This window comes from Pelodiscus sinensis, chromosome 1 (assembly GCF_049634645.1).
Source record: "Pelodiscus sinensis isolate JC-2024 chromosome 1, ASM4963464v1, whole genome shotgun sequence".
Lineage (NCBI taxonomy): Eukaryota > Metazoa > Chordata > Testudines > Trionychidae > Pelodiscus > Pelodiscus sinensis.
Window position 1 is genome coordinate 148,330,807 of NC_134711.1, and position 27,667 is coordinate 148,358,473.

The following is a 27,667-nucleotide window of genomic DNA, read 5'->3' on the forward strand; positions in this document are numbered from 1 at the left end:
CCGACTGGTCTCATTAGCATCCCTTTTCAGGAAAGGGGTGCCAATGTAGACACAGCCGCTGGGTATCTCTCCCTGTCTTTACACACCTTTCTCTGTAAGTTTGCATCTTTTGCTTTTGACATGCATAATGCACATTTACATGAATCAAACATCAATATAAATACGTATTTAAATGTTTTGATCCAGCTTTTAAAAAATGACTGACCCTTTGATTGTTTGCAAATTAAAGACTAGAGCAGTTGTGTACGAGAATGTGAAAGAGAAATTTACTAGAAACTAAGGTGAAATTTACTGGTCTCTTTTTATTTCCCAGATTGAAATATAGAAAGTGGACAAACAAAAATTGGGAGGAAATCAGATTTTAAAAAAACTTCTCTCCACTTTTAATTATGTGCCATACTATTATTAACACAGGTAAGGAAATGAGTTTCTGAAGCATGTGATTTTTAACTGGATGGTATCAGTTTAGTGGAATAAGAAAGGAAGACAAGAAAGGGAGGGCTGGGGGGAAGGTCAAGCCAGTTTGAGAGCCTGAGGAGCTTAAAGAGTTAAGGTTGCAGTCATCCTTTACTAAAGTGATTTATGATGATGATGTGAAACGTTTCAACCCCCTAAGAAATTTCCTCCACCCTCCCTCAGTGAGTTGAAGTGGGAAAGAGGCAGTGTTCTGCTGATCTTTTAAATTCTTAGTGAAGTTTCCCTGATTTCCAGTGGCTGCTGCTGTTTGAGTTTGGTTTAGAACAGTGCTGAGGTTATCCTGACATTTCTGGGATCACATCCAGCGAAAAGGAAGAAGAAGAAAAAGAAAAGATTGGGGTGAAAAGTGGGGAGAGGAACAGAAGGCTCCAGGAGGCTTCTTTTCTCAACATTGCATTCCTGTGTTTTGCCTCAGCCTGGAAAATATATTAATCCCAGGGCTTTTTCTCTTTGGAAACAAAGGAGCTAAACTAGAGAGTGGGGAGGAAAGGCGTGATTAGAAGGAGCATGGAGCTTTGAAAGAGATTCAGAAACAACTGTGAGTTCATTTTTATTAGATGAAATGTGCCTCTCTGTGTCTGTGACTGATAGAGAAACAAAACAGACCTGCAGGTAAATGGAGCAGCAAAGATCACAGGGAAATTTACTTTTGCCTCATCCCACTTTGTCACAAAGGTGAAGAAAGACAAAAAAGTAAAAGCTCCACAGTGAATCAACATTGTCCGGAGTCTGTTTTGTTACATAAAAGTCAGTGAGCTGCAGCAAAACTCCATGCATGGCATTGCTCTTCCTCTAAAGAAAGGGCTGGATACACATATCTTGACGGGAAACTTTCCTGAGAGGGTAAGTTTTAAGTTAAAAACAAACTCTTGACTTACCATCTCTGTGAATCACTCTGTGTGTGTGTGTGCTGCGAACATAACTACTGTATTTTTTTTACGTATTTGAACAACTAGATAGATTCATGTTATAGATGATCTCATCTTTTGCCTAAATTAATCTACTGCATGTTTTTCTAGACATAGCCTCTAAAGTTTTTATAGAAATATCATTACAGGACTTCTTTATATAGCTAGCCAGTCTATTTGTTGTTCTCTGGTCACTTGCAAGGGTGTGTCTACACAGCATTATTATTTCAGAATAACGGCCGTTATTCTGAAATAATAATGCGAATGTCTACACAGCAATTTTGTTATTTTGAAATACATTTGAAATAACAGATGGCTTATTCTGACTTCTGTAAACCTCATTCCATGAGGAATAATGCCTATTCCAAAAGAGCTATTTCAGAATAGCTGTAGTGTGTACGCTTCTCTGCTGCTATTTCAAAATAGCTCCTCTCCAGTGCCTCCTGGGGCTCTAAATCCTCATTAGGGAAGCCTGCCTCAGACTAATTTAGAGGCTTCCTTGTAATGTAAACTTTTTATTCAGAAATAAACTATTTCAGGGTATTGCTTCTGGAATAGCTTATTTCGAAATAAGTGTGCAGTGTAGATGTACCCTCAAGTGCACAATCTAGCTCTCTATATCTATATCTAAAAGACTACTCTTAACATTTAACTTTTTCTCCTCATTTCTTTTGAAGTGGATCGCACAATGAACTGGACACCAATTCTGAGTTTAGCCATGCTGTGGGCAACGTGGCTAGCGTGCGACTCTGAGAAGACCGTGAGGCTAGCAGACAGAGGGAGCCACGGAATTAGTAACGTGCCTTTCTCTCACAGGGCTAGCAACAGATCGCTCTCCTTCCTGAGAAGGTCGGAGGCATCTCAGGGGAATTTCCAACGTCCTGTTGCCAAGAGGGATACTCCAACATCAAAAAATGTACGGCCTGACCTGCTGCGAGATGAAACACCTGCCCAGGCTAGGAAGATTAAAGCTAGAGTGAGGCAGATACAGAGACCCACCTCTGCGGCTAAACAGTCTCACCCTGAGATGATCAAGGATGAGGAGAAGTCTGCTGCGTCTCGGTCACGAATGATACGTTTCCCTTCAGGATCCAGTTCTCCTAATGTCCTGGCTAGCTTTGCCGGTAAGAACAGAGTCTGGGTTATCTCTGCTCCTCATGCCTCTGAAGGCTACTACCGGCTCATGATGAGCCTGCTTAAGAGCGACGTCTACTGTGAACTGGCCGAGAGGCACATCCAGCAGATGGTGTTGTTCCATGAGGAAGGGGAAGAAGGAGGGAAAGTCAGGAGGATAACCAGTGAAGGGAAAATCCTGGAGCAACCTTTAGATCCCAGCCTCATCCCTAAACTCATGAGCTTTCTGAAACTGGAGAAAGGGAAATTTGGCATGGTGCTGCTAAAAAAAACCCTACAGGTGGAGGAAAGGTACCCTTACCCGGTAAGGCTAGAAGCCATGTACGAAGTTATTGACCAGAGCCCCATCAGGAAAATGGAGAAGATGAGGCAGAAGGGCTTCATTCAGAAATGTAAAGCTGCCGGGGTGGAGGGTCAAGTAGTGGAGGAAGTTAACAATGGAGGCGGCACCAGACCTACATCGAGTGGTGGACATGTTCAGCTGTCAGTAAAAAAGGAAGAGCCAAGGAGAAGCAATGTTCAACCAACAAGGAGCAAAACAGTGAGGAAACTAATCACAACCACAGTGGCTCCTCCTCCCCCTACAACGCGTGCCAGCACCCTCCCTCCTCCAACCACCACTACCCAGGCAGCCACCCGTACAGTGACAACGCTGAACAGACCTATGACTACAGCCACATCCCTTCCAACCACTCTGAAAACTTGGACCACAAAGTCACACACCACGTCCGACTCTCATAGGCTGCCCACAGTGCCTGAGGCAACTGCCCCACGGGGCACAGACACTGAGGATTTTTACTCCCCGGTGTGGAATGAGAACCGCAGAGACAGGCAGTCTGGCCACCCAGAGAGACACCCAGTAGCCACCCGAAGACCTGGCAAAGTTGCTAGCTATGATAGCTACACAGAAGCTCCCACCGCTGCCTCTGAGCACTACACAAGGGCCAACACTGGTAGATTTAAAGACAACCGTACAGACCGGAAGGACTTTATCCACCGGGATCCCAGTGTCATGCCAGGTCAGCACAAACCCGCCAAAGCCAAGCCACCTAAAAAAAGAGTCCAGGAAAAGATTCTGAGCAATGAATATGAGGACAAATATGAACCAAGCAGGCCTGCTGTTCCCCACTTGGAGCAAGAGATTGCAGCAGGGAATATCCCACCAAAGAAGGGAAAAGAGCCAAAAAAGCATGACCGGCCAGATAAACCTGAGAAGAAGAAGAAGAAGGAGAGACCCGACAAGCTGCAGAAGAGTGAGAAGCAGGCCAAGAAGAACAAAGCTGAGAAAAAGAACAAGCAGGACAAAGATCGCAGCAAGAAAAACAAAAAGGGGAGCAGGACTGAGAACGAGGGCTACCTGAAGCCCAACACAAAGACTTTCATTCAGCCCTCCAGGAAATCAGTGACAAGCCTCCTGGATTTTTTTGAAGGCAAACGGCGACTCATTGTAAGTAGCATGTCCCTGAGCATTTTATCACCTCACCCATTAAACTTAGTCTCCCTCCTTCTGAGATCGAGACCTGCAGTGGGGAAGCTGGCATCACTGCCCTCCATGCGCTGCCTGTTCTGAACCTTGCATTGACAGGACTCTCTCTAGGGCAATGATGGGCAACCTATGCTAGAGAAGGGGGCGAATGACTGGCCCTCCATCTCAGTGGGCTGCAAGATTGTTGTAACCAACTTGATCTCCCAGGAAAGAGTAGTTTTGCTAACTGTGCTTGCACACCTAGCATTTGTGGAGTGCACTGATTGAACATAGCAGCGCTTTGATGGGATGCACATGGCTCTTACAGTCAATGTTGTGTACAATAAGCATGCACCTCACTTCACTTCACATGTGTGTCGCTGTAATAATACCGGTAGGAAAAAAAACCTACGTGGACAGACGCCTGCAGAATCTGGCAACCTTGCACGGGGGGGGGCAACAGTAAACAAAATGTCTGGCAGGCCACATATAGAACCCCAATGGGCACAGATTGCCCACCACTGCTCTAGGGGCAAAAGTGGAGTTTGTCATCCTTGGCCCTTTCAGTCCTTCACCTTCTGCTACAATAACCAAAAAAGGGCCCCAATCACGCTGGCATCTCTGAGTGTATTGTGGACAGTTGTCTGTAGACTGGCACCCTCCCATTCGTTTGGCATAAGGCCACAAGAAAAGCAATTATTGTTTTGTCCTCTGGGGGTTCTGGAGGGGAAGGGCTCTGTATCTGGGGTGATTAATGAAACGAAGCAGCAAGGTTCTAATTAGGATGCTTGCTGGCATTGCCACCAGCCTCTACATTCTATTTCCCAGCATGCTCAGCCAGCTGACATCTGTTCCATAGTAATGCCAGTGTCCAAACTGTGGAAACAGCCTCAAGGGTTGGGCACTGCTTATGGGTATATATATTCACACACCTGCCTGCACATATACATGCTGAAAGTCAGGTTTTCAAAGCTGCCATTAAGTCCTGATGGGAATTGGGCATTTAGGTTTCTTTGACAAGCCCACCTTATGCTGGTTTAATTACAACAGCCTCCTCTGGTGAGGTTCCCAAGCTTAGAAGCTGAGCAGAGCCTGCAGCTACTGCTCCTAATAATGTGTGTTTTTCCAAGTGCTTATCTAACAGCATTTCACCTGAGACAAGGAACAGTTTTAGCCTCACTTCAAATGTTTTCTTTGATCAGACGCATTCACTTTAAAGGTTCACTTTGAAAAGCAGATCTTTGAAAAACAGCATTTCAGTCTCACAGGTTAGTTTAGTGTAGGCAAGAACTTTCCAGTAGCTAGTGTCACCAATAGCACCATGGTTCCCAAAATCCAGCTAGGCTTTTCCTGCCCTTCACAGCATCCCCTACAATAAAGATTCTTCTATCTACCATGGGAGTTCAGTTGACAATTCAGCATAGCATCCAACTCTCTCCTACATGTATTACCACTGCATGGCTAACAGGAATAATTATATGAGTGAGTGAGCGAGAGCGAGAGCGAGAGCGAGAGCGAAAGAAAGAAAGAAAGAAAGAAAGAAAGAAATCACAGATTTAAACCGTACTAAATTTTGGAAGCAGAAAGGAAGCCATGTGTTTGAAAAAAAAACAGAACCTGGGGAATCTGAATTTAGCAAATGACTCTGGTCTTAACAATTGGCCAAAGCAAGACCACAGAATGGAGCTGACTGGAAGTTTAGGATCGTTGAAACCTGGCTCTAGTTCTGAACATTGTGACTTCCAAAAATTAGTGTCACGTCAGGCCAAAAAAAGCAAAAAGTGACGAGAACAGAATAGAAATCACAGAAACCAGACAGCCACTGCTTTCCTCCCTGAAGGATCATGGTGACTCATCACTCAGTCTGGAATTTGAATCTCCACATATCAGAAACTTTTAAGCTGGAGAAATGATTTGTCCAGTCTGTGGTAGTTGGTGAGAACAGACTGTAGGCAAACATTACTACTAAGCTTCATTATAGTTTGTCATAGTCTAGTACTACCAATAGTCTCCTCCTCCTGAAAGCTAGGTTCATTATGCAATAGTTATTCATATGGACAGTACTGGAGATAAATCAAAGGCAGAACCATGTGCTGTATGTAGCATGTGCACAAGGTAGATTAAAAGTTAGTGAAATCTGAATCCACAGTCATTTCACCCCCTTAAAATAAAAACCTCCTTTCTTTGCACCCCTTTCCCCAAATGGACTCTTCTGTCCAGTTCAGTTGTCCCTTCCTCTTGGGTTCAATTCTTCCAGTGTATTGCCCCAGTTGGATAGTTCTCTTCCACTCCTAAGTCCTTGGTCATCCTCCCAAATTAACTAACCCAGGCCTCTCTAGTATCTGCTCTGTCTGTGCTGTTTCCCACTGCTCCACTACACTGTTCCTTTTGGACCACTCCCCCAACTCCTAATGTGAATTTAGAAAAAGAAAAATCACTGTTTGTGATGGTTCAACCAGGCAGTTCACAGAGGTGGGTTAAGTACTACAAATGGTTAAACAGAGAGATAGGCCCAAAATTCAGATTCTGATCTGAATTTCAAACTGCCAGAAGTGTGTAGCAAAGGCTTTGATTAAGTTCTTTATAGATATAGGGCATTGCTGTGAAATCTCTGTCTACTTTTAGTGTTGATTTTGAAACACAACCCTGATTCAGATCTGTGGTCAGAAAGTTTTGCTTCAGGTAGTTTATTTTTTGTGTCGGGGGTAGCTGTGTTAGTCTGTAACTTTAAAAAGAAGTAGTCCTGTGGTTATTTCCACTCCAGCTCATCTGATGAAGTAGGTTATACCCACAAAAGCTCATGATACTATACATTTTTGTTAGTCTGTAAGGTGCCATAGGATGACTTGTTATTTTGTGTGTGTTATTCTGTGGTGATGAAGTGGAGACTGAGGGTTTGTAAGTAGCATTTCATTCACACACACACACTCTGGGTATGTCTACACTACCCTCCTAGTTCGAACTAGGAGGGTAATGTAGGCATACCGCACTTGCAAATGAAGCCCAGGATTTGAATTTCCCGGGCTTCATTTGCATAAGCGGGGAGCCGCCATTTTTAAAACCCCGCTGGTTCGAACCCCGTGCAGCGCGGCTACACGGGGCACGAACTAGGTAGTTCGAACTAGGCTTCCTAGTTCGAACTACCGTTACTCCTCGTGAAATGAGGAGTAACGGTAGTTCGAACTAGGAAGCCTAGTTCGAACTACCTAGTTTGTGCCCCGTGTAGCCGCGCTGCACGGGGTTCGAACCAGCGGGGTTTTAAAAATGGCGGCTCCCCGCTTATGCAAATGAAGCCCGGGAAATTCAAATCCCGGGCTTCATTTGCAAGTGCGGTATGCCTACATTACCCCGCTAGTTCGAACTAGCGGGGTAGTGTAGACATACCCTCAGAGGACATAGGCGAATAGCAGTTAAAGCAACTTAAAATTAAACCAATAAATAAATCCCTGTTTGTTTTGCAACATATACTAGGCTATTTTAAAGCTATGATTTGAGGTTTGCTTTGCTTCTGAAATGCTCCTCACTTTATCCTACAAGATTTACCAGACAGACAAATTCGTTGCTCATTGTACCCATACAATTCCACTAGACCAAACTCCACATTCATAATAGGGATGTAAGCATCTAGTCACGTAGTCAACTACCCGATAAGCCTAAGTTTATCAAGTAGTGGAGTCACTACTCGACTACTCACTTCCTCCCCCTCACCACTTCCTGCCTCTGTATCAGAGGCAGCAATGGGGAGGGGAAGCAGGAGCTGGTGCTGGGGGGAGCCAGCTTAAAAGCTAGTTCCCCCCAGAACCATCTCCACAGTGCAGGAGTGTAGGTGCAGGGTTGGCAGAGGCGCAGCAGTCCAGAACCTGGCGGGAGATGGGACTGTTAAATCCCAGCTCGCACTGGGTCTGGGACCAACCCCCGCTGTGGCTCTGTACTTTAAATTTAGTAGGAGCCGGGCTGCCTGTGCACCTGGCTCCTACTACATTTAAACTGCAGAGCCACAGTGGGACCCCTTATCGACTAATTGTGCTGTTGATACAAATTGTATCGACTACATGATTACTCAGTTACCTGCTTCTTAACATCCTTACATTCATACCCACACACTGGTTAAGAAACTAGGAGCAGAACCCAGCTCATTTTCTGGTATTTATCTGAGTTCTCAAGCAGTGTTTAAAATACCTTTTTCTTTTTAAACATTTCACTGTAACTTTAAAGTACAGTAATATGATTCATGTTATAGATGTGAAATCAAGTTGTCTTCTATACATATAATCTCTATGGGCCTGATTCTCATTTACACTAATGTGCTTTTTCCATCACCAGGGTGATGTAATGGGGCCTCTGTATAAATGAGACTCAGGCTTTATATAACCTATCACTTAGACTTATAATTGAATGTAGTTATAAACTCTATTTATAAGGTATGTTTCATAAAAAGTATCCCAGAAAGCCTTACAAAAGAGTAAGAAAACACTAGCAGAATGATTATGCATGATGTAAGTTAAATCATAACTTTGCCTTTAAAGGACTATTATATCTTATGACAAGCCTAAAACACAAAATTTGGCTTCCCCAATGGGTAGGGTTGCCAGATAGTTTCACCAAAAATACCCAGCATGGTGGGGAAAAAATTGGTTGAGCAAAAAACAAACAAACAAAAAATGGGGGACCAAAGTTTTTGAGCAAAAAAAAAAGTCACTGCGCCTTTAAATCCTAAATCCCCACACTCCCCTCACCCCCATCCCCACCAGACGTGGCAGGGGAAGAATGTCTCGAGCGGCCGTCCATCCAAGAAAAACAGACAATACTGGATGTTTTACATGTCTGGTATTTTCTGGTTTTTTTACCGGACACCTGGCAACCCAGCAAAGTTGGGATCTAGGGATTTTGGACAGAGCCTTGCTCTAGTCAGAACCCTTCTGTTTCAAGTGGATGCAGGATTCTCCTTGACTTCCTCTCCTAAATTGTTATGTGGTATTGCAGTGTGTAGTTAAACAGATGTTATATCATTCCCCCCTCCCCTCCCACACACACACACACTCAGAAGAGGCTGTATGTCTTTGGAAAACACATGTTGGTGTAAACTTAAAAGACTTTTTTTATTACTGCTGTAATCATTTCTTCCTGCCACACCACTTTCTGATCCTTCTTCTCCCTCAACACATTAAATAAGGCCTACAAGTGAGGCTTTCCAAATGTTTTTGGCTAAATGTGGGGTAGATGGTGCCCAGATCTAATATAACTATGCAGCTGACTATAACCATCACAAATGCCTGGATCATGGGACTAGGGGAGAAAGAAGGGGCTATGGCTGAAAATGACTCTAAAAACGTATTTAGGCCTGTTACTCCCACTGAAATTTAGGCCCATTACTCCCACTGAAACCTCGGTAACTTGATGATCTGGGGCTATGTAGCCATTTCCCCCACCTCTCTGCAAACAAGTGGATGTGAGGGTGGCATGGCCATGACAGGTTGGGCTGGAGAACTGACGGGACTCAGAAGGGTGAAGATCTAAGAAGGGAGTATGTTGTTTCCAGTACAGTTTACAGCAACTTACGCCTCTCCTCCCAGCACAACAGGGGAGCACCAGAGTGACTGCGTGTTGGAGGGATGTCTCTGAATCCCATGCCTCCTGCGGTTATTCCTCTAGCTTTTTGCTCAGGTCTGGGCCTAAAGACACTTTCTAGTTCTACATAAATAAATGTAAGTTCCTGTGCCACTGGCTAAGGTGTGCAAAAGAAACCCCAGTGGGCAAGCGGCATTAAAAAACGCTGTTCTTCTTTAGAGAGCTGCTTCTCTGACAGAGGCTTGCAGTGGCTTTGTTTTGAAACTAATCAAACTTTTTGTTTCTTCCATTCCCTAGCTGATCACGACGCCCAAGGCTGATAACACCATGTATGTGCAACAGCGAGATGAATACCTGGAGAGTTTCTGCAAGATGGCCACAAGGAAAGTCTCAGTCATCACAATTTTTGGCACCGTGAACAACAGCAGCATGAAGATTGACCACTTTCAGCTAGGTTCGTTGGGGGTTTTTTTTACATATTTATTTCTCGCCTCTCTCTTTTTTTAAGGAGGACCAAACATTAGAGAAGGAAGAGAGAAATCCAACTGGGTTAAAGTCTTAGAGAGAGATCCTTTGTTGTGGTAACTTCCTGCACTTTGTATTTACATAGCTGTGTCTGGCATTTACTGTGTTTAGTTTCCAAAGCAGTAAGGTGAAATGTGTGGTAGTTTTTAATGCCAGTGAAAGAATAGAAAGCAGGAGATGGGAGTGGGGGAGGGAGAACAGCAGGAAGGTCATTTTGTTCAGGTCTGTCAACATGTCATGTATCCATCTCTTTGGGAAACTTGAGGGTACTTCTATAGAGCAGCATTATTTCGGAATAACTGACGTTATTTTTAAAGAACATAGTGCTTGTCAACACAGCAAGCCATTATTTCAAAATAATGTTGAGATGGAGGACTTCTTACACTGACTTCTGTAACACTCGTTTCATGAAGAATAAGGGAAGCGGGAGGAAGAGTATTCTTCCTTTGACTTCCTGCTGTGTAGACAGCGCCAAGAGCCGAATTAAGCTATTTCAACTTAAGCTACGCAATTGACATGGCTGAAGTTGTGTATCTTAACTCGACTTCTGCCCTGCAGTGTAGACATGCCCAGAATGGTTAAATTTCTGTGATATCACCGGATTCACTTTACAGACTATACTGCCTAGTAGGATTTAAGAACTGCCACAATAATTGTTCAGTGTAACATACATGAATCAATTCACAAGGAAGGGGGAAATAAGTTTTGATTAAATAAAAAGCTACTCAAAACTCAGACCAATCCAACACCCACTCTGAATTTCCACATAGTTCCCTTCCTGTTGCTGATTTTTCTCCTCCCTTTGCACTTCTTTGTTCTTCCAAAAAACCATATGAAAGGCTTTCCTCAAACATAGGGGCTAACCAGGACAGACAAGAAATCTTACTAAACAGTTATTGTGTCAAGAGTTTCCTCCATTCTCTGAGGACACGTCTACACTAGGAAACTGTTTTGAAATAACTAAATTTGACTTAACTCCTGATTTTACAAAATCGAAATAGCGTGTCCCCACTACCAGGACACCTCGAAATTAGTCTGAAGGCAACTTCTGTTAATGTGGACTCACCACCTCAACTTAGAGCCCCAGGAAGCTCTGGGGAGTAGTTATTTCAAAATAGCAGCACTGGAGTGTCCACACTAACACTAGTTTGAAATAACTATTTTTAAATTAATGTTATTTCCTGAGAAAAGCAGGAGTACAAATTTTGAAATAAGCATCCCCTTATTTTAAAATAATGGGCTTGGTAGTGTGGACGCTTCACTTATAAATTTGACCCATGGTGGGATCATTTAGAAATAAAGCCCTGGTGTAGATCTGGGCTGGGTGAACATGAGTGTTCTTGGGCATGGTCATGTTTTGCTTAGTAATGGACTCCAACCATCATTTGGGGAAGGAAGTTTGAATCTGGTACTGAGTGCAGCTTTAGCTTACTTCTTATGTGGATATTTTTTGGATATTTGAAGCCTTTTCATTCTGTTAGATGGACTGAAGCAAAAGCCTTCTCTTTACCCTTAAAGCAACATACAACCAGTCTGGCTGCTTTCTGTGGGCTAGTGTAAATTTTTTCAGCTCATGGCGCTTTGCACCATGCATGAGTGAACCTAGGGTTCTTCTAGAGACCTTGTTCAGCCCATACGTATTCCACTAAGCAGCTAAACCAGCTACCCACACCCTGTGCTGCCTTCTTTAAGAGGGGCATCTTCAAAACTCCAAATGAGAGTTGGGTATCCAAATTCCCTTACGCAGCTTTGAAAAAAATCGAAGTGTACAAGTTCAGGTTTGATGCACAGCCTACTGAACTCAATAGGAGTCTTTCTGCTGACTTCAGTGGGTTTTGGCCAGGTCCTTAGATCCCAACTTAGCAACGTGCTTTAGCTTGTATGTAACTTTAAATAGGTGAATAGTCTCATTGACTTCCAGTATGACACTTCCAGGAGTGTAGTCCTGAACTGGTACTACCAGAACGCCCCTGCAAGTGTGGAAACACCTCTACTAGCCTGGCCTCAGACCCATGGGGCATATAAGGTCATGCTGTGCAGAGTATGCTGTTTTGCTCTACAAAAATGGTATCCTGTGTAGACCATGACTTTGGACGCACAGTGCGTTCAAGGTCATGCTGTGTGGAGGATGCCACTTTGAAAAAAACCTGCATCCTCTATGTGGCAATAGTGCTTTGTGATCCTCAGATGGCAGGTGCTATAGAAGAGCATAGCATAGTTAATTTTGTACTCTTTCACAGTTTACTGTGGCCCATGTTTCCTTTCATGTCATTTTCATTTATCTATTTCTAGATGCTAATTAGATTAAATCTTGAAGCACCAAAATCAATCTTATTATTTGTATTCCCCCATGCATTCTTAGGGAACTGTAATAAAAGGAAGTAGGGTACAGTATGATCTTTCTCTCTTCTGCATGTACCTTTTAATATCTCTTTTTGATTTTACCAACACTTTGGATTTTCTTTTGGGGGGTCTGTTGTGGTAATAACTATATCAAAGATGACAGCTGAGCCAGAGTTAATCTCGTTTCACAGATGCTCCAAGTGTGATTGTGTTTTCCTTTATTGAAACAAACAAAAACTATACAAAACACTGCAGGAATGCTATTGTGTAGTGGCGTGTTTTTGATCGTTGCTGCGGTACAACTGTAGCTCGGACTGAGATGATGACATTGGTATTTCAAATGTTCTATTACTGGTTGTACCTTGATAAATGGGATGATATTTCTTATGGTTGTTCCCACCTTAGAAAGGAGTGTGAGAGATTCTCTCTCTCACTGCAGGAGCAGTTTAGTCATTTCGGTTATTCATATATAGGAACACAAAAATAATGTTTTCACTTGTTAAAATATTTTCAGATATTTGAAATTTTAGTTAGGTTAGTTTTAGTTTTGGGGAGTGGGTTGCATCTGGATAACTAAGGAGGCCTTCCCCCCAACTGAAAATACCATCCCCATGTTTTAACAAGCCTTTTTTAAAGTCTTCCATGATCAGAGTAGAGTTGAGTATATTTACATAATCAGGCTTAACATGCAGACGTTTCTCTTTCACATGTTGAGTGCTGGCATGGGGAAGTAGTGTAGGATCAGTAAGTAGCACTGAGTAGTAAATCAATATCTCAGTATGACAATGAAGGGCTGCCCTTTGGATGAAACAAAGCAGCAAGCACTTGTGGTCATTAAAGATCCCATATCAACTTTTGCAGGAATGGAGGTGTTAACTCAGGAATCCTGGCCAAAATCCAGCTGTGTTCACTGTATTTCACAAGTTTAAATTCCATGTGTTGTTTTATTTGGATATTTTGTTCTTTATAGAATGTGGCTGTGGGCTGCATTTTCCTAATATTTCTGAAGAGCTTTGGAGTTCCTTTAGGATAAATTACATTACATGATACCTAGATATTCATAACTACCTCAATTTTAGATGCCTAGCTCATGATATCATTAAGGGACCCAATTTTCAGAAAGCGGGGACTGAAAATCAGGCCCCTTTAATGGTATATCTATACTTCATGTTTATTTTGAAATAGCACATCTACACTGCAGGGAAGATGCAAAATTAGTCCGAGGCAGGCTTCCCTAATGTAGACGTGTTATCTTGAGTTACTGCCCCAGGAGGCACGGGGGAGGAATAATTTAGAATGGCCCTGGTGACGGGCTATTTTGAAATAGCAGCAGTGGAGCATCTACAAATGCCTTATTTCAAAATAGCTATTTCAGAATAGGCGTTATTCCTCGTAGAATGATGTTTACAGATTTCGGAATAAGCTGTCCTTTATTTCAAAATTATTTCAAAATAATGGAATGGCTGTGTAGACGCTCACATTGTTATTTCAAAATATCGCTAGTTATCTCAAAATAACGGTGCAGAGCAGATGCACCCTAAGTTACTTCACACTGGGCAGCCAAAAATCACTTCCCTTTTGACTAGCAAGAGGGAGGGGGAAGGTGTTTCGTCCCCTTTTGTGTGACTTAGGTGGTGAAACTGATGACATTTTGCTCTGTGATTCCATATTTATCAGCACTTTATTTGCTTTTAAGATAATGAGAAACCCATGAAGGTAGTAGAGGATGAGGACCTTGTGGACCAGCAACTCATCAACGAGCTGAGGAAAGAATATGGGATGACCTACAATGACTTCTTCATGGTGCTGACGGATATCGACATGAGGGTCAAGGTGGGGAATTGAGCTCTTTTAACATAAAGACATTGGAAAGCAGAAATATGCTGTGTAGTGATGAGACATACACTGGAGAGGCTGGTTTAGGGCTTTGCCTTTACCTGAACTATCAGAAGAGTTTCATTAGCTGGGAGGTGGATAGCAAGGGTGATTGATGGCAAATAGAAAAGGGGGAGAGCACAGTCCATCTTTTTAAAATGGAGGATCTCCAATGGGCAGTCTGGATGTGTGCTGGGGGGAGAGAAGATGGTGGTCTGACAACTCACGACAAGCATAGAACTACCTCCATCAGAGGAGATGAATGCAGCATGGGATATCCTGAAATGCATCCTGGTGTGCCATGTGAAGTAGCGGTATAATATGATGCTGCTGCATCATAATGACATTCTAGGACATAGCATTATACTGCAAGATACAACCCAATTCTAGTGAGTTGTGTGCAATATCTCAATACATAAGTTTGTCCTACATAGCAGACATTTAAAGCAAGCCTCCTGGGAATAATCCAGTTCTTTACAGACTGCAAAATCAGAGATGTTTCTACCCACTGTCTCTTCTGGCAGTCTAGGTCTACACTGCAGAGGTAAGTCGGAAAAAGAAATGCAATTTGAGGTACACAAATTGCATATCTTTTTCCGCTTTACTGTCAAAAGAGGCTTTTCTGAAATTTGACACGTCTGCATGGCACCAAATTTTGGATAAAAGAGCTCTTTCGACACATCCCTTCTTCCTCGTAAAACAAGGTTTACAGGGACGGCAAAAGAACGTGTCCACTTTTTAGATTTTTTTTCTGAAAAAGTGGATGCGTTCCTTGGATGCAACATTGCTTTTCCGGGACACTTCCGGTATCCCAGAAAAGCACTGCAATCTAGACGTAGATGCAGTGACATGTTGTTTTGTGCATAAGGCCTTTACTTATCATTTGACCCATTCTTTACCTTTTATTTTATAGCAATATTATGAAGTGCCCATTGCAATGAAGTCTATATTTGATTTGATTGACACCTTCCAGTCACGAATCAAAGATATGGAAAAACAGAAGAGGGACGGTATTGTCTGCAAAGATGACAAGAAACAGTCCCTGGAAAACTTCTTATCCAGGTATTATTTTCAGCACTGGCTTCTGATAATGTAATCCTATTTAAAATATCTGGAATACTTTATTTTTAAGGATGAGTTTTTTTAAAAAACTAGATTTGGCAGTATCTGTCATTTCCAGCAAAGTAAAGAGATTTAACCACAGTTGACCCTGGTGCAGCATGCTCTTGGGGAGAGTAGAGCCCTGGAAATCAGATCTCCTGGGTTCTGTTTCCACAGGCTCATTGCACAATCTTGGCCAAGACACTACTTTTCTGTGTGTCGGTTTCCACAGATAAGGTTAATCTGCCTTACAGGGATGAAAGGATTAATTAGCTAATAGTTTGTGCGATGCTTTGAACCTGTTAAGCTTTAAAAGAGTGTTGCAAAGTTTCTGTATGCCAGTCCTTGGATGCCCCATGCCATAATCCTGTTATTTCAGCTGCAGCTCCTTCTGTGCAGTTCAAATCACTCACTCCATTTTCCCTAACTTCCTTCTTATCGTGTTTGAGATAATGCTGTTTGCCCTTTCCCAATGTTGGTCACCAGCCAGGATTTAAGAGTTGCTAATGCCTCTTGGAAAACATCTGAGAAAACCTGCTAAGAGACAGCTTTGTTCAGGTGGTCTGCAATATTCTGAATTACTCTTCCCCCCATAAAGCAAAATCCCTAGATGCAAAACCAGCCTGGACTTGAGAGAAATTCAGATCTGAAGTAAAACATTGCCGTTCTGGACCATCTCTGTTACTGGGTGATCTGCACAAAAATAAGATCTCTTGTGGTTCAGGATTTCACCTTCTGCTGTTGCATATTCCTCACCTGCCATCAAAATACTCAGTTTGTGCTATTATGCCTGATTGCTATGGAAATAACTGAGATGACAGCGAGTATTATGACTCCAAGGGGGCATAGATAGCAGGGAGAGATGAATGCATAAGCCATTGGTTCTTCAGCATGATAATTTCCAACAGCCACTTGCTCAGAGAAAGCATCTTTACCACATCCACCACATCTTCTAACTCCCCCACTTCCCTCCTGCTTGGCTCTCATAGGGCATGGCTACATTGCAACTATTTCAGAATACTTCCAGTATCCCAAAATAGCTATTCCACATCTTTGAAACAAGCCTGTTACTTTGGTTCAAATTAACACGTCCCAGCGTGCACTTCCTGGTTCGAATCAGTTGTGATTCAAACTAGCGCGCCGGTGAGATCATGCTAATGAAGCGCAGGATATTTAAATCCCCGCTTCATTAGCAATTTCGAATGCCTGCATTTAAATCCCTAATTTGAACGAGGGTGCAAGTGTAGACATACCCTTCCAAACCTGGATAGAACTGGGAATGCTTTTCTCTCTTGGGTACTTATATGGCTTCCATTACCCTACTATCGGAGCATCACAGTCTTTATCACATTTACTGTCACAACACTCCTTTGAGATAGACCAGTGCTATTATCCCCAAGGTATATATAAAAAAACGGAAGCCAAATGACTTACCCCTCTGTTAAGATGTGGGCTGCACTATGAAATTTATGGGGAACCCCAGCTGTAAATAAGATAGACCAAAGCCCTAGATCTGAACTCTCTCTGAACTCTGAGGCAACTCAGGTCTGGATACAAACTTTGCAGCTCAGGTTCCATTTCTAATTCCAATACAAAAAATGAAGGAAAACATGGACCAAACATGTGGGAATCTTCACAAACATATGGCTTGAATTTGGTTCTAGAGTCAAATCTAAATTGGAAGAGGGAGGAAGGGAGAGCTTGGCTTTATTTTAAGCTGCTTTGCCTGTCCCCTGTTTCTCAATCCTTGTCCCTTCCCTTCTCACCCTGCTTGCTATAGCACAGCAATACGCAGACCTCAGTGATTCAGGAGTGAAATTAGTAATCACCATTACCCAAAAGAGCCACAGTTCTGCCAATGACAGGGAAATATTTAGCTTTTTCTAGATTATTCTCACAACAAATAAGTGTATCAGCTTGCACTAATTTATTAAGTGAACTGTTAAGCATAGTAAAAGCATTCTGACTGGTTAATAGCATAGACTATTTAATAATTAAATCACAGTGTTTTATATCATGTGCAGGAGACAAATTCAGGGGCTCTGACAGCCAGGTGGGGAATGTGCAGGGCCCCCCTGGAAGGAGTGAGGACAGAAGGAGCATGGCTGGGGCAGCCAGTCCTTAACGCTGCCCTGAGTGCACCATGCCGACCCCAGCCCTCAGACCCACATGGAGTATGCTGTGTGGTGCTCTGGCAGTAATTTAAAGGTCCCGAGATGCCGGCCGCCACTGTCGCTGCAGTAGCAGCAGCCAGGAGCCCCGGACCCTTTGAATCCCTGGGCCCTGAGGCAATTGTCCCCCCCTCCTCCACACTGGTGTGCCTGTACATATTAAAGAGCCACTTGCAGCTGAAAGCCACAGATGGAGTATCACTATTGAAGCACATTTCTGGCTCTCTAAGCTCTCAAAGGCTACATCTGTTTTGCAGCTGACGGTGGAATTTCCAACTTGGGTAGACGTACACACACTAGTTTTGCCCAAGCTAGTGCATTAAAAACAGCCACATAGCTAGCTACCTGAGTATGTACCCAGAGTTTCATACAGGGATTAATTAGTCAGGGTGACTAGCCCATGCTGCTGCCAGTGGCACTACTTTTAGTATCCTCGTTCAGTGTTTCTCAACCAGTGGTACAAGTACCCTTAGGGGTACTCAAGAGAAGTCTTGGGGGTACGTCAACACAACTGAAATTTGGAGAAAACTGAATTTTGTTTTAAGTTTTACAGCGCTTTATTATTTTTGTACTTTTTACATCCAAAAATTTCATTGCCCGCCCAGCTACGATTAAGTTGTTCAAACAAATGTATTGCAATGGGAGAAAAAATGGCGTGTCTGAAAACTGTAGGCACTGGGGGTACTTCCTCTTTACAAAAAAAAAAGTGGTTCTTTATGAAAAAAAAAAAAAAAAAAAAAGGTTGAGAAACACTGCCCTAGCTACCAAACCTATCTCCAGCTGCAATGTAGACATTCCCTCAAAGAACTGTGGAACAATAATGAAAGCTGAGTGAAGCCTGTTTTCTATAGTTCTATCACCCTTCTAGACACAGTGATGGGGTCATATTCAGAACTTAACACTCATATGCTTTTTAAAAATGCTTCCCCATTAGATATGGATGAATTTTCCTTCAAATTGATGTTTAAACAAAAAAAATGCAATTTCTGCAAAAAAACCCAAAATTTTCCTGAAGAAAGTTTTGAATTTGCTGAATTTGTTCAATTTTCCCATCAGGAAAAAAAAGAAGTTAATATTCCGTGTCATGTGAGGCCAGTTGATTTTGTGGAACTGAATAGGAACACTTAATATCCAACTGACATGAAACTAAAACTACTTACAATGCTGTCATGCCTCAGAGTTGCCATTAGGAAGCTTCAAAGCTCCATTCTCTCCTGTGGACCAGGCACCCAGGCCAGACTTCATCTCCCATGATGCACTGTGGTTTCCCTTAGGAGCAAGCTGCATTGTGCATCATGTAAGTCACAGTAGTGTCCAGTGCGCTGCTGTGTAAAGCATTTTGAAGTCTGTGAAATTCCATATCTACATTCACCCCTCAGTTAAAAACAAAGCAGAGGGTGTTTGAGCCAGCAGAGAACAATACTCCTCTGTTCTCATCTCTTTCCAGGTTCCGATGGAGGAGGCGGCTGCTGGTGATCTCTGCTCCCAATGATGAGGACTGGGCCTATTCCCAGCAGCTTTCTGCTCTCAGTGGACAGGCCTGTAATTTTGGTGAGTCAGATGGCATTGCGCTCTTGCTCCCCAGACCACATCCTTCCTGAGCGCTATTTGTGGATGGATTCCTTCATGCTGATCTAAACCCAGACAACGTGAGGAGGTCTGTCCAACTGAAAGCTTAACCGAATCCACCCAGCTAGGGATGGAAGAAGGCAAATCCCTGACATGCACTGTAGTAACTGCTGCTACCCGAGCATATCTGGGGGCTGGCAACACCTCCTCTGAAGTCCCTCACTTCAGTTAGGGAAGGATTAGACCCCTCCACACACACACACAGAAACACACACATTCTCTGATGGGCATTTTAGGAGCTTAGCAAGGTAACAGCCCTGGGCTTGTCTCTCTTGTCACAGCTCAGCAAATTAGTGGTATAAGCACAATAGGTACCAATCATCAACCCAGCCTGGATGGAGATGCCTGGAAGGATGAAAAGAGCTATGTTCATCTTTTCTTCTTCATCCCAACTCTGGAAAGCATGTTCATGGAGGCACTTCAGCCTCTTAGCTGGGGCTCATCCAACTCTGCCTGTTCCCAATCCTGACCCTAACAGCCATGTAAATGGAGCAAGTACACCCTTGCCCAGCCTTCTAGCATGTATCCTTTTCTATGCAACACTCTGGAGTCTTCTGTGTAGCCGTAGTAGCAGTGGTGCCTGAATAAAACAGGGACCTACACAATGTCATTTTTACAGTGTCACTCTCTTAATCACAGTCTCACAGCAATTAACATCCTCAGCTGCTTTCTCTTCCCTTGATACCAAATTAATGTGCGAGATGAAATTTTTGTCACATAGTTTCTGAAGATCTGTATACAGCCAGCAGCCACTATTTATTTAACTCTTTCTCCTTTCTTGGGGATATCCATAAGGAATTGCAGCAAGATAGTAAGGCATGAGCCTTCTTTTTTCCTTATGCCAGAGTTGAATATCCGTAATCAAGCTGGGCATTTCCAAGGGTCTCATCTGTGGATCACTAAAATAGTAGCTTCCAGGACTCGGCCTAGCATACAAACAGGTGCTTCGCTGACTGGGTCTCCGGTGTGTGTCTGATCTTTTCTCAAAGACAACATTCCAATCCTCTGTCTAAAAAGAAAAAAAAAATGAATGCCTGCTTTAATCTGATCCCTGCAGTGATTTCCCACTTGAGAGTTACAGGTTAGGTTACCTACAAATAGTTTGCCACTGTACATATCATGAATAAGCACATTATTCTCAGCATTCTGACTTTTTCATATGTTTGGTGGGCTTCTCTCCATTTCTTTCATCTAAAAGCTTTCACTATTCTTTGGATCTCCTGAGATTTTTTGGAAAGTAAAGTAACAAAAATCTCATGTATCAAGGCATGAAAGGTGGGATTCAGAAATATATTTAGGTACCTAAATCTTCATGATTTCAGTGGACATTAGGGACCTAAAATACCATTGTGAATCCCTCCACAACTCTCCCTTGGTCAGGAAGGAATTATCATCCCAACAGGCAGGACTGCACAATTGGTCAGGAATAATTAGAAGGTGCGGTTCTTTCTTCTCTGAAGCTTCCATTGGCAAAGGCAGGATACTAGTCTAAGATGGAGTAATGGTTACTGCATAGCAGGTTACTCCGATAGAGGGTTATAAGATGGGATCCATTTTCACAAGAGAGACATAAAAAGGGATCAGATGGACAAATGGGCTGATCTAGCATGGTAAGGGGTGAAATACTGGACTTGTGACCTGATGCACTTAATATAATTTTGCTTTGCATCCAGTGGTCGTCTCTGGCCATCCTTCCAATATTAGGAGACCATCATGCTACTCTTAACAGTGCTAGATCGTTTATCAGACCCCACAGCTTCTCCATTTGAGATTCCACAACTGCCCTTCACAACGTATGCATTATAACCCGAGGGGCAGAGCATATGTTCCCTAATTTGGGGAAAAGATGAGGAATTGATAAATGTCAGCAATAAATACCATCTGCCCAACTTACCTGCCTTACCATGAAAGCCCTGACTTGTGAGGCTTTGTGCTAGGGTTCTAATATTTGTTTTATTTATACTGTCTTTGTATAAATGGGGGGGTTAAATGCCTTAGAGCAAAATCCTGCAGATCTTAGTTGAAGGCAGCTTTGACTGAGTAAGGACTACAGGATTTTCTGAGGGAGCCAGAGTGCAAGCCAAAACCACACCAGATGTACTCTCCTCATGGTATTTCAATTCCTGGAAAGTGGAACTGTGTATAGGACTTGACACTGATCACCAACTCACATGTCATTTGGATCCCATAAAAGACTCCCTAAGTCAAACCCCACACACAAGTTCTGAGGCATTGTTATGTTTACCTCACCAGAGATGTGCAGGAGGGGCTCTGCACCCTAGTTTATGCAACTGTAAGAACACAGGAGTCTAGGCTTGGCATAAGGGCTCCTTCGTCGAGCCTCTGAAGAGCCCACCCATGCACACACCGAGACACTTCATGACTGATAATGCAGTAGCATCCACCTGTTGTGTGCCCCTCTTAGTGCACCTCACTCACCCCACTTCTCTCCCACAAGCCCCACTGTGCAGAAGAAGGAAGTTATGCCTATGGAGTGGGCCTCTGCAATTCCCCCACGTGTGTGGTTGCCCTCCCACACAGCAGAACCACATTAGATGCTGCAGTCTCTCTGCTTGCATACTGCCCGTATAGATTAATTTATTCCCAAATTCTAACCCCTGATTAAGCCCACCATGCCACAGAATTATTTCAGGGAAATTCTATTGCCTGCGTTACACAGGAGGTCTGACTAGACAATCACAATGGTTGCTTGAGTCCTCAGCTCATGTGCAAGACTCCTATTGAAATCGATGTCAGACCCATGCACAGAAGGCTTGTGAGACTAGACCAACCAAGAAACAAGCATGGATCTGGACAGCTAAAGTAATGTGTGCCTGTCTGTGACTGAGTGGAAAGACTTGGTGTCTCCCAACACCTCTCTTGTTCCTTCACAGGTTTGCGCCACATAACCATCCTCAAGCTGCTAGGACTTGGAGAAGAGATCGGTGGGGTCTTAGAATTATATCCCATCAATGGTGAGAAATGATTTTCCATTACTTAGTTACTGATAATAAAGGACAGTTACACAGAACTGTGTGTTTCTAAGGTGTGGCTGGCACCTTCACTTGAAAGTGTGTTAAGAGGGAGAGATATAATTACAATTAAAGCACATTTTCTGACTTGCATAACATTCTTGTTTAAAAGACACTGCCAGGATAAAAAAAAAAAAAAAGATGGGCCTGAGTCTGAAAGATGCAGTATGTCTTTAGCTCCCACTGAAGTCAAAATAGAACAAGTCAAATGTACTTTTCTCCCCACACCTCCTGCCAAAAAGGCATGTCCTTTCCATTATTATCTCCCTCCCCTAAACTCTATACAAGATAAAGCACAATCACAGATGCTTCTCATGTGCAGGCCTTCATTTGGCTTCATTCAAGCTCCTTTCATCATCTACTCTTTGCTTACTTCAATGCCTTAATGCCCACTCAGATTAGTCTTGTATTAAGCAAGGTGTACACTAGGGGCTAAGTCTCAGAGGGGTAGCCGCGTTAGTCTGTAACTTTAAAAACAACGAGTAGTCCTGTAGCACCTTAGAGACTAACAAAACATGTAGATGGTATCATGAGCTTTCGTGGGCACAGCCCATTTCCTCAGATAAGTTCGAATTAAGATACGCAACTCCAGCTACGTTAATTGCATAGCTGGAGTCAACATACCTTGATTTGAACTTTGGCCACAGTGAGAGGTTGACAGGAGAAATGAAGAGTAGGAATCCTGGTGTTGATAGGGACACCCTCAGTGTTTGATTTAGTGTGTCCTTAATAGACCCACTAAATTGAATGCCAAAAGATCGATCTCTGGAGCATCGATCCACAGGTGAGTATAGATGCGGCCTTAGAAATCTCACTATCACATATTGGAGGCAGAGAGCTCCACCCTATTCAGTACATCCATCAAAGGATAGGTGAACATGGGGAGGAACCTCTCTCTTTTTGGATATGTAACTACTGCCCCAAATTGCAAGGAATATCAGACTCACATGTTTAATTCTATTACCCTCTATTGGCCGTTGTCTGCAGAACAAATAAACCCCTACTGAAACCAACGCATTCTTCTTCAGCCCACATAGCAATGAGGAAGCAGTAGGTCCTGAGTGCAATCTCTGCTAAGGAGGATTGTGAGATCCTTACACTGACCAGGATCCCTTACACAGGGCAATAAAATACAAAGAAAGGACAGCAGTGCACACTTCACAAATGATCAGTTTGCTGGTTAATCAGAATGTCAACATTGTTCCTGGTTCTGTCCTTTTCTAGGAAGCTCCAGTGTGGAGAGAGAAGATCTCCCTGCTCACCTGGTGAAAGACATCCGCAATTATTTCCAAATCAGCCCTGAATATTTTTCCATGCTTCTGGTTGGGAAAGATGGAAACGTCAAATCCTGGTATCCTTCCCCAATGTGGTCCATGGTGATCGTCTATGATTTGATTGATTCTATGCAGCTCCGGCGACAGGAAATGGCAATTCAGCAATCGCTGGGCATGCGATGCCCAGAAGATGAGTATGGTGGGTATGGTTACCATAGTTATCACCAGGGATACCAGGAAGGTTACCAAGATGACTACCGTCACCATGAAAGTTACCACCACGGATACCCATACTAAATAGAGCAACTTAACCTTTGGCTGCTGCCTCTTGCCCTCATCCTAATAGCTGTTCAAGCCATAAGTGGCCAGTCAAGAGCCTAAATAAACATTGCATTTGCCTTTTTGAAAATCCACAAGCCTTTACAATGAAATAGTTCAAACCAATAACACTGATGCTTTTTTTTTAGCAATAAAGACTCCTCTGTATTGTTTAACCCATGTAATCAGTGGACATCACCAGTTGAAGTTTGTTTGCATTAAACAAAAATCCTTTCCCTACCCTTTTGGCCATGGACCTCATACTGTAGCCAGGATACAAACTGTACAATAGATATTGTAATGCTTTTTTTATATTTTTTTCAAGGAGAAAAACAAAGTATATTTATTAGAAAGTGAGAATTTTGTGTTGTGCAGATGAACAGATACAGAAGACCACATCACAGGACTTCCCCACAGAAGGAGATTTTAGCAAAGACATGTGGGGCATTCTCTCTTTTATAATAATTTTTTTAAAACCTTTTTCACCTACCCTGTTTAAAAAGACTGTATCTCTTTTATAATAGATCAACTTTGTACTTAGCCGAGTTTCATCCATAACATAACAAAATGCAATCGCGTCGCTGAGAAATTTGAATTTCAAGCAAAAAGGAACATTTATTTCAAAAATATTTGTAAACATTTTTACTTGCATTTCAACTAACAATTTCTAATGATATTTTGGTGAAAATTCCATTTCCTCTCTTCATCAACTCTGGAGCCAATCTAAATTTCAAATCCCCCTTCTACTCCTTCCCCCAAAGAAAGGACAATTATTTTTTTTACAAAAATCTATGTAAAAATTAGGACATGCTTATTCAGCTAGCTCTGCTTCTGCTGTGGTTTCTCTAACTTGCATGCTTACTAGTGTGTTTTTAAGAGAACTGTACTAGTTATACCATACCATAAGCAATATCGCCGGATACCAGTTTCTATTTTACTGTTTTGTAACACGCAGCCTAAAAATATGATCTTCACCCTAGTCAAGGAAACTATGTTGAATATAGGAGCTTAGAAAATTCATTCCTAGAGGGTTCTAACCAATGGGAAAGAGTCAGTCTACTCATTTCAATAAAGGTTAAAGGCCTGATTCAACTCTTAAGGGCCTTACAGCAAAACTCAGGAATATCCCAATCAGGCCTCACAACAAAATATATCTTATTTAGCGGCTGCCATGGTGGAACGCACATTAGGTGACCTTTGACCTCTGATCTGGCATCTTGATATATATCCCAACCATCACACTGATGGATATATTTGGAAGAGGATTCTTATCAGTGGTCACAGCCACAGGACAGAAACAAGGAAGTGTCAAAGTACAACCCACTGCATGGTATTAAGCAAGTTGTTGAAAACCTTTGTCCCAGCCCAGATGAGAACAGAATTCTGCAAAACAAGGGCCTCGCTGAAAACCAGGTGTTTCCCTTAGAAAGGATCTCAAAAGCCCACCCCCATATCGAGTTCCGGTAAGTACGGGAAGAGTGAAGCCCTACCAGCTTCTGAAGCCACCTTCCCTTTCAGCACCAGAGGCCTAGTCATCATGGGGGCAGTTTGATAACTCATGCCCAGATCCTCAAAGGTTTGTAAGTGCTTAATCCTATTCAAATCATGGGAGTCCGATGCCTAAATATCTTTGAGGATCTTAGCCTCACTCCCTACATAGGGAGTGGTGATTAAGGCTTGTGGGAGATGGCTGGCTCTGGAAGGAGCCATCTTGAAAAAAAGACTATTAACTGTAACTTCCCTCTTTCAGCCTTGTTTCTTCCGGTAGCAATTCAGCAGCTGAAGTGGAGCAGGAAAAGAATTTATTTTAAAAAGTCAAGAAGGAATGATAAAACATAATGAGCTAAACTGAAGTAAGTCTTAGAGGAAAGGGTGAGGTCCTATGACACTGCTTAAGACAGTAAGTGCTGATTGACTTATGTCAAGATGGTTAAGCAGCTGACCATTTTGCACTAAGGCAGAAGTAGAGTAAGACATGCCAGATGTTTCCCTAACACTTACAACTCCTTTAGACAAAAGGAGACATTTTAAGGAGATTTCTTAATCATTTAAAACATTCTTGTGTCTTTGTATTTTTGCAATGATTCTAAGAGAACGTAGACTGCATTGCAAGTATTCCGAAATAGCAATGCCACATCCAAATGCCATATCCAAAGAATGTGTCCGCTATTTAAAAAAAAAATTCAAAATAATGGACATGCTCTTTCACCATCCCTGTAAACCTCATTCTACAAGGAATAAGGGATAGCTTAAAAGAGCACTTCATTTTGAAATCTGGCACCATGTAGATGTGCCAAATTTTGAAATAGCCTCTTTCAAAATTAAATCGAAAAAAGATATGCAATTTCCATACTGCAAATTGCGTATCTTTTTTGATTTTAGAGTGCAGTCTAGGCATAGCCTAAATGGATGCACAGTAAATCAAACTACAAATCAAGAATTAGCAGAAAGGCCCAGTTTTGGGGTCGGGGAGAATGGAATTAACATGCCTAAACAAATAGAAAATTTCAACCAAATAGGCAAGATCCTGAGAGTTTATCAAGATTTCAGAACAAAATGGTGTATGCACCAGACACTGACCTGTGCACTCTTAAAGATAATTATGTGACTGTCTATTTATAGAGGTAAGTTCAAACAAAAACTCTCCATCTGAACACTTGCAAGATTTAGGGGTTTTCTTAACATGGATCTAAATTTTGGTGATAACCCCCGTATCTGATAGACCCAACAAATCCCCATTTCTGAACAAACTGGAATTTTGAAGGATGGGGTTTGATATCCATAACAGGTCTGACTTTTGTAGCTTGTCTCTCCTTATCAAGTCCCACGGGCTAGAAAACTTTAATTCAGATCAAGGTTAATCTCTCACATAGCTAGCTAAAAATCCTTAAGAAAACACTATAACTTTCTCAAAACCTTCCACAAACATTAGAAGGCTGGAAACTTCCAAATTAAAAGGATCTACTTTACCAAAAAACACAAATAGCCCCAATATTTGAAAGTATATCGTTAGTTTCACAAACAACCTTCACTCTGCCCTTCTTAGAGCAAACAGAAACTTAGCCATGCTTAGCTATCCTTCATGCAGATATATTACGCTCATATTTTTATGCCTATTAATGAAGCAATCCTGAATGGCAGATAGAGAATGAGGTTTTGGAGTTTCTGGATGTTTGCAAGATTCCAAGGATTTTGGTTCATATCTAAACAGGTCATTTTCCTTTAGACTCTCTCTTATTACCAATCCAAACACAACAGCATTCACAATAATGGTGAAATGTACTGAAAGAAATACTATTGTAATGTGTTCTTAAAGAAAAACAAAAATCTCTCTTCATATTAGGTTTCATAAAACTATTTTCTTAAATCTGAGTGAGAAACTTAAAATGCTCAATGGCTAATAAGTTCCAGCATTCTTGGCTCTTGGCTCCAAAGGTATATCAGCAGTGACCCTCCATTCCAAGGTCAATAGATTTAGGCTTGTGCTACCAGATTAAATAGTTGTGTACAAACAATGGCTCCATCGCTGAAGCCTAGAGAAGAGAGTGCCAGTGCCTATTTAGCTATTTTTAGAGTTTTAGCACAAGGTTGAGGCTGTTGACCAAGGTGGGGATGCTCTCCCCCAAACAACACAACTTGGAATGGTCTTTGGAGATAATGCTCTGTCTAATCTATTTTTAGAGGCCATGTCAGCCATTCTTCTCCTAAATGTCAATTTACTATCTTCTACAATGTCAATTGTGAGAACAGTATTGTGGAAGATAGTATGGTCACACCTTCCTCTACAATACTGCATGTTTACTCACTATTGTGGTTACACCAAAATAGTTGCCCATTTCTGGGTGGG

At 42.3% G+C, this 27,667-nt stretch overlaps 2 protein-coding genes across 3 annotated transcripts in view; one reads left to right on the forward strand and one right to left on the reverse strand.

The window, feature by feature from the left end:
- The first annotated feature begins 618 nt into the window (after positions 1-618).
- CCDC80 (coiled-coil domain containing 80) lies at positions 619-27,192 on the forward strand. Of its 2 annotated transcripts, none has more exons than XM_006112220.4 (8): positions 619-1,320; positions 2,063-3,966; positions 9,850-10,006; positions 14,117-14,253; positions 15,209-15,357; positions 19,015-19,118; positions 22,091-22,171; positions 23,453-27,192. In XM_006112220.4, exons 2-8 carry the CDS (start codon positions 2,074-2,076, stop codon positions 23,797-23,799), a joined length of 2,868 nt encoding a protein of 955 aa, XP_006112282.2. In that variant the 5' UTR covers positions 619-1,320; positions 2,063-2,073; the 3' UTR covers positions 23,800-27,192. The 2 variants fall into 2 exon arrangements, with proteins under 2 accessions (XP_006112282.2, XP_014433118.2); XM_014577632.3 differs by having other exon boundaries at positions 619-1,015.
- SLC35A5 (solute carrier family 35 member A5) overlaps positions 19,117-27,667 on the reverse strand; it is a 49,475-nt gene continuing 40,924 nt past the window's right edge. The window contains exon 8 of the transcript XR_003090889.2: positions 19,117-20,205. The gene's annotated coding sequence lies outside the window, so the exon portion shown is untranslated. The remainder of the gene's footprint in view (positions 20,206-27,667) is intronic.

Bases quoted from the DNA above. Each gene is read 5' to 3' on its own strand.
- CCDC80 (XM_006112220.4), top strand. From the start codon at position 2,074: ATGAACTGGACACCAATTCTGAGTTTAGCCATGCTGTGGGCAACGTGG. The intron at 3,967-9,849 runs GTAAGTAGCATG...TCCATTCCCTAG, and splicing joins AAGGCAAACGGCGACTCATT to CTGATCACGACGCCCAAGGC. The intron at 19,119-22,090 runs GTGAGTCAGATG...GTTCCTTCACAG, and splicing joins TGGACAGGCCTGTAATTTTG to GTTTGCGCCACATAACCATC.